This window comes from Entamoeba nuttalli, assembly GCF_000257125.1.
Source record: "Entamoeba nuttalli P19 unplaced genomic scaffold asmbl_4102, whole genome shotgun sequence".
NCBI classification, from domain to species: Eukaryota; Evosea; order Mastigamoebida; family Endamoebidae; genus Entamoeba; species Entamoeba nuttalli.
In genome coordinates this window covers 1-7,344 of record NW_008576561.1, presented here as the reverse complement: position 1 = coordinate 7,344, position 7,344 = coordinate 1, and the positions used below count along the sequence as shown (strand labels likewise).

The 7,344-nt window shown below is 24.3% G+C and overlaps 4 protein-coding genes across 4 annotated transcripts; 3 read left to right on the top strand and 1 right to left on the bottom strand.

Annotated features, from left to right (window-relative positions):
- Positions 1–132: 132 nt before the first annotated feature.
- Positions 133–1,300, top strand: ENU1_093600 (H-type lectin domain containing protein; the record flags this gene model as incomplete). Its single annotated transcript, XM_008859103.1, has 2 exons — positions 133–234; positions 284–1,300. The coding sequence occupies 2 exons, from the start codon at positions 133–135 to the stop codon at positions 1,298–1,300; spliced, it is 1,119 nt and encodes a 372-aa protein (XP_008857325.1).
- A 1-nt stretch (position 1,301) lies between these two features.
- On the bottom strand, positions 1,302–2,707 carry ENU1_093590 (Sec1 family protein; the record flags this gene model as incomplete). Its single annotated transcript, XM_008859102.1, has 1 exon — positions 1,302–2,707. Exon 1 carries the CDS (start codon positions 2,007–2,009, stop codon positions 1,302–1,304), a length of 708 nt encoding a protein of 235 aa, XP_008857324.1. The 5' UTR covers positions 2,010–2,707.
- A 298-nt stretch (positions 2,708–3,005) lies between these two features.
- Positions 3,006–5,846, top strand: ENU1_093580 (hypothetical protein; the record flags this gene model as incomplete). Its single annotated transcript, XM_008859101.1, has 1 exon — positions 3,006–5,846. The coding sequence occupies one exon, from the start codon at positions 3,006–3,008 to the stop codon at positions 5,844–5,846; it is 2,841 nt and encodes a 946-aa protein (XP_008857323.1).
- A 62-nt stretch (positions 5,847–5,908) lies between these two features.
- ENU1_093570 (hypothetical protein) lies at positions 5,909–6,990 on the top strand (the record flags this gene model as incomplete). Its single annotated transcript, XM_008859100.1, has 2 exons — positions 5,909–6,775; positions 6,844–6,990. 2 exons carry the CDS (start codon positions 5,909–5,911, stop codon positions 6,988–6,990), a joined length of 1,014 nt encoding a protein of 337 aa, XP_008857322.1.
- Positions 6,991–7,344: the final 354 nt, after the last annotated feature.

Here is a 7,344-nt window from a genome sequence, read left to right as displayed (position 1 = left end):
CTAACAAGAAACAAAAACCACACGCTTAATCGAGTGATATTGTGAGTTCAAATTTGAATAACATTTGGTTTTTTTAATTTAATTTTCTTTTTTTGAGTTATTTAAAACTTAAAAAAGTAATAAAATATTTCAATGTCAATTGAATGTCAAAAAATGTTATGTAATATTTCAACAATTGATTCTGGTCAAATGTCTATAAAAGAGTCATTAAGTCAACAATACCAACAGCCGTGTGTTTGTAAATTATTTTATTAAATTAAGAGAAATAAAAATTTAAAGGTAGTGGTTTTGGGGAATTTCAAAATTTGATATTGAACAAAGTGATATTTCTTTTGTTTCTGCGTTGTCTGTAACAAAAACAGGAGTTACTTGTGATGTTATTGGAGAAAAAGAAATATCATCAGTCATAGAAATAAGTTATATTGTTTTTGAAGAGATATTACCTATTTATTCAGATTCAATAGAAATAACAAATTGTAAACCGGTAAAAATTACTTTTAATTCAACATTTAAAGAAGTTCCTAAAGTAATAATTAGTATTCAATCAATTAGTGCTTTAAATCTATCAAATTTAACAATTAACGTTATTAAAATAAATAAGAATTTTTGTCAAATTCAAGCACAATTTAATGATTATGATATTCAAAGTCTTACTGTTGGAATACTTGCATATGATATTTGTTTTTCAGAAAATAAAATAACAGAATTATTAATGGGTAATAATATTATTGATGAAACAAAACAAATTCAAATTATGTCAGGTTCTTTTAAATATTCAAATTCAAATATTAATGAAATTTTATTAAAAAATTATGCTATTCTTCCCCAAGTAGTAAGTTTTATTACTGGATTTTCTTCAACAACAATTAATACATGGCCAATTCAAATGATTACATATCCAAAAGATCCAATAACAATTTGTATTAAAGCTATAAGTGGTAATGATTGTGAATGGATAACTTCTGATTATTTTATTTGTTCTTCATTAAACCGTGAAGAAAATAATCAATTTCATGAAAATAATTTTTATATTAATGGATTTTTTAATGGTGTAGGAGGTATAAATAATAATCAAAATATTATTAAGCCAAAATGCAAAGATATTTTAAAAGAAACTGATGATAATATTTGTTGGAATTGTAAAAAACATTATATTAATACTATATTTAATTGTGGGCATTGTTGTTATTGTTATTGTTGTTCAAAAACTCTTGGTTTAACTTTTAAATGTCCAAAATGTAATAAAATAAGTGTTAAACCTGTTTATTTTGAAGAATTTCAATTTGAATCAATTAATTAAATTATTCTAATAACCAGTCTTTATAATTTTCAAAATTTAATATTAATGAACCACCAATAATAACTTTAAATTCTTTATTTTTTTGGCACCAATCAAAGATATATTTTTCTTCAACCAAAGAAATACCACCTTCAATCCAAAGAATAATTGTATTCCAATTATTAATATTTCCATATTCAAGTTTAAGATATTTTAATATATTAATTTTTGTTTCTTTTATATTTTTTATTGTATTAAGTAATTCAATAATTGGTGGAATATATTGTGTATTAGTTAATAATGAATTAATTATATCGTAATATGAATTAAATGGAAGAATTCTATGTTTTTCATTACATTTTTTTATTATTTGTTGATTATATTTTGAATTTCCATTTTTATTTAAAATACATTTCATTATTTCAATTCGTTCATCATTTAAATCTTTTAATTTAAATGAATTATGAAGATTAAAATATTCACCAAATTTTTCTTTAGTTTGATATTTTTTAATCATTTCTTTTGATAATTCAAAAACAATTTTATATAAAGCATCTACTTCTTCTTTTTCGATATCTAATTTATTTTTAGAAAGTGAAATTTGATTAAGTTCTACATCATCTCCACTATGTAACGTATTATTTTTAATTTTTTCTTTTAATTCTTCCCAAGAACAATCAATTTCTTTTTTCTTTTGAGAAATATATTCTTGTGCATCAACAAAATTCATTTCATAAATTTGTTTTGTATGAATTTGTTCGAAATTAAAATAAAAACTTTTATTAATAAAATATGTTATAAGATTTATTTGATTATATTCTACTAATTGACCAAATATTGAAGTATTTGGAATTAATGGAGTATATCCATCAAAACATCTATCAAGAACAATTAGTAATGATGTATTATCTGATGGATGTATTTCTTTTTTTAATTGTTCAACAAGTAATTTATTATTAGTTGTAATTGAATTAGTTTGTAAAAAAATTGATGGATGTAAATTGTTTAAATGAAGAAAAGAAGATAATGTGTTAAATGAATGATTTTTATCTAATGAAATAAAACAGTTTGGAGTAATACATTTAAATTGAAATGGAATTGAATAAATATTATAAATACAATGAAAAATATCAGATGTTGCAATTTTTTGAAGTATTAATTCATTAATTGTTTCATTAAATACTAAAATTATTACTTCAATTAAAATTTTAATATTATAATTAAATAAATAAACAAACAAATGATATATTTATTATATGATGGATTGTGAAGATGATTACATAAATCATTTATACTTTTTTTATTAGGAGAAATAAAAAGTAATGCATTTGCATATGTTCTATTATCATAAGTCGTTTTTAATGAAGTTGTTGTCATAATTCCAAATTGAATTTTATCAGTTTGATTTATAAATGAAATAATAGACATCTAATTGTAAATTTCTTTCTCTTAAAGTTATTTAAAATATTTAAACAAACAGTTATCTCATCAACTATAAAATAAATTACTTTTCTTTCTTCTTCATTTTCATTAAATAATTTTGTAAAATTTAATAAAATGCTTTTTATATAAGAAATATCCATTAAATGTCATTTACTTTAAAAATATTTTTTAGTTCTTTAAATAACATAAATATTCATATTATTTGTTTTTCTCTCTTTAGTTGATTTATTTTTAGGGTTGATTAAAAACAAAGGAAAGTGAAGAACTTAAAAACAAAAATTTAATGGAGGTTGAATTAACTGTGCAAGAAGAAACAATTAAATTTATTTCAATAAATGAAGTATTTGGTAAATTTATAGTTGATCCACAAACATGGAAATTAGAGAGTGAAATTGCAATGACATTTTTAATGTCAGATAAAACAGTTGAATTTGTCAAAAATCGAGGAATTATATTACATGTTAATCGTTTAATTATTGATTCAATTTCATTGGAACTACAAACAAAAGATGATTCTCCTGCATTTCAATGTCATTTTACACAAACTCCTGGGATTCTTGATAATGATTATCCAATTATTGATTCTCCTACTTATTCAACATTTGAAGAAATGTATAAAGGAAGTATTGGTCAATTAACGATTTCTTGGCCAGAAAAACTATTGTTAAACTCTGAAAATAGTTATGTGTTAAGAATAACGTATAAAACAAATAAAGGAAGTGGATTGTATACAACTCCTTCAAGTTTAGTTACATTAGATGGTTATTTAGATACTGCTTCTTGGATGCCATGTATTTGTAATTCTTTTCAATTAGTATGTTATGAAATGACTTTTATTGTTCCAGATCCTTATGTAGTTATTGCTACAGGAAATCCAAGTATTCCAATTATTAATGGTGAGATGAGAACGTTCAATTATACATTAAAGACACGTATTCCTATCAAGTCATATGGATTTATTATTGCACCTGTCAAATTATTACCAATAGAATCATCACTAAAAGTTGGTTATTTTTCTGGTACAATTGAAGAAAAAAGAGCACAATATACACTAACTCAAATGTTTCCTAAAGCAATTCAATGTATTAAGAAATATACATCAACCCCAGAACCATTTTCTCTTTCAGTAGTCGTTTCTAAAGAATTACCTCATTCTCAAACAATGTCATTTGCTGGTCTTATTATTATATCAACAGAACTTTTATACCTTGAAGATAATGCTGATAGATATAGACATGTTAGTTTTGAGATTGGAAGAGTAGTTGCATCACAATGGGTTGGACATTATATTATTCCAAATAGAATTAGTGATGAATGGATAACATTAGGTATTCGTGATTATTTGGCAGAACAATTTATTAAAACAGTAAATGGACAAAATTATGTAAAATACAAGTCTATTGAATCACAAGAATTAGTGTTATACCAAAAGTGGGGAGAACCATTACATACTGAAGAAAGAAAAGTATTTGCTGAGATGGAAATCAATGATCATTTTCGAAGAAAAGTTGATATAGCAATGGGAGTAATGGAAAATAATTTAGGAAAGGATCGAATGAAAAAGTTAGTTTGTGAAAAGGTTTTAAATAATGGAGAACCAATGGATGATCTTAAAAGGAATATTAAAACAAGACAGTTTGTCAAAGAGTTACAAACACAAAACTCTTCTTTAATGAAACAATTTGAAGAACGGTTAGTAAACGGAACAGGATATAGTAAAATTGCTGTTAGTTTTACGTTTACGCAAAGGACTATTCAAACAGATTTTAAAATTCATCAGTCTAGAAAAGAAAAAGGATATAATGTTGTTCCAGTTAGAATTCATGAAGTTGAACAAACTATTGAAGATACTATTGAATTAACTGGAGAAGAAACAAGTAAAAGTATTCCATGTCATTCAAGAATTAGAAAACAAAGAAAAAGACCTATTAAAACTGATACTGGTGAAACAATTATGTATGATTTAGATTCAAGAGATTGTAAACGAAGTGGTCAAGGAGAAACTGATGTACCAATTCTTTATATTGAAATTGATCCAGACAATGATTACCCAAGAAGAATAAAAAGAGATAAACAATCATTTCAAGAATATATGTGGTTAACACAGTTAGAATTTGTTAGAACAGTTAGAGGTCAGTTAGTTACTATTGAAGGATTAGAAAAATGTAAAAGTGAAAAAGGAATTAATGCCTTGTTTGATTTTTTAATTAATAATCATCGTTGTTTCTATAAAGTTCAAATTGCTGCTGCACATGCTATTGCTCGTATGTCATGTGAACAAAATGGGTATTTAGGATTTCATTTATTAAAACAATTTTATAAAACAAATTATTACGAAGAAAGTGTTGGAGTTATACCATTAGACTTTTCTAATCCATTAAGATATGAACTACAAAAAGGATTAATAGGAGCTTTTGCTGATGTTAGAGTTCATAGTCTTACAGATAAAATTAATTGGGGAGGATTATATGATGATAAACATAAAAATAGAATTGATGCATTGTCATTACCATCATATCCTGAGGCAGTTAGTTTGTTATTAGAAATTGCAGAAAATTCAACAAATGAAAGAAACAAATATCAAGATGGAGTTTTTATTAAATCAGTTATTGGTGCTTTAGGAAAAATTGTTAGTTCTAAAGATGAAGATAATGAACGAATTACTAAATTCCTTAAAAGAGAATTAAATAAAGACAAAATTATTCCATCAGACAGAAATATTGTAACATTGGCTGTTATTAAAATGGCACCTGGATTATGTGACTTAACGTCACTTTGTAGTGTAGGTAATTTTTATGAAGTTCGTGTTGCAGCAATACGTGCTTTATTAAAAAGTGATCCACAACAAGGACTTACTATATTTGTAGAAACTCATGAACGAGGTGATAATGGAAGAGTAAGGTATGCCATATGTGAAATGGCATTAACTTTAAAAAATTTTCCACCTCAAGACATTATATTTACAACATATTTTAGAGATTTAGGAAATCGTGTATTTAAAGTATTATGTAATCGTCATGACTTTGTCAAAAACAAAATTATGTTAGCATTAGTATTTAAAAAATGGTGGGGAGATTCATTGGTTCAATCCATTGTTCCTCCAATTGCACCAACAATAATTTAGTTTTTTTATTTCTTTGTAAAAAACTTTCTTTTTTATTTTAAAAAACTTAAAAAGAAAAAGTTATGTCAAAAACAAGTGAAACCAACAAAGAAATTAATTACATCGTTCAAGAGGAAGAAGAAAAAAAAATTGAAGAACAAGAGGATTGGAAAACTATTGTTGAAGAATGGAAAGAAGAAAAGAATGAAATTATTACAATAAATAAAGAACAGAATAAATTATTCTTTAGATATTTGTCATTAATACAGAATAGTGTTTATCATCGTTTTGCATTATTTCAAATAGAAGACTCAATTAAACATGTTTCACATTCTCAAAATGAATACTTTGCATTGTTTTGGAGATGTATTAAAGAATATTGTGATGACAATTCAGAAATTAGAAATCCTAAAGCATTAGAAATTATTCCATTACAACTTCCTTCTTCAATTAAAATTAACTTTTCATTTGAAATTAAACAAATTAAAAATAAATTGATTGTAGAGTTTAATTCATCTCCAATTCTTTTTCTTGATGGAGAATTTCCAGCTAATTGCTCTGAAAGACATAATTCAATTCAAAATATTTTTAATGGAGAATTAGCTGTATTAAATATTCCTATTCATAAGGGTTTTGAAAGTTCAATTCAACTTCATTTAAAATCAAATTTAAAGTATGATATTCATTATGGAGGTTATGAGTATCAAATTAAACACATGAATATTGATAACATGAAAGTAGGGGATATGTTTTTAACAATGCACTCAAATATGTATTACAATGTAGTTATTCATTCATTTTTTAATGAAAATAATGCGTTTCAATTTGGCTCAAATGAAAAAAGTATGGTGTATTATTCAAATCTTATCTTTAAATGCCATCAAATGAAAGCTTCTTCTTTATTCTTTGTTCTTGATGATATTGGAAACGAAAATTTGATTGAACAAGTTGTTTGTTGTTATCTCATATTGTATTTAAAATATAAACATTCACTAAATATTTATATTCAAATTGTTAGATGGTTGAAATGTTTACAAATATTAGACAGTCTTTAATTAATGAAGGATTCACAACGTTAAAAACAATAGGATTCATTTGCTCTGAAGAAATAACATCCCAAACCACTTTAAAAACATTTTTCACATCAAAAATCCATGTCCAATAATTCTACTATTGTTTTCAACTTTAATTTTAATATCTTTGACATAATCTATTTTCTTTTTATTTGTTACACTGTGAAGTTTTTTTAATACGTTGCCATAAATAACAGAGTGACATAAGTACAGTTAAGAATTATTAAGACAGAAAGTATAGTTATTGGCTTAATTGAAAAATTTATTGTTTTAGCCATGTCATACAATAGTATTTATCAGACGTTATAACAGTAAAAAATTTAAAACAGAATAATTATAATTAAATTATCTTCAAATCAAATATCTTTTATTTGTTGTTCACGTGAGTTTATCCATTCATTCTCTACAATTGTTCCTTCTTCTGATTCATATCTATTCCTATATTC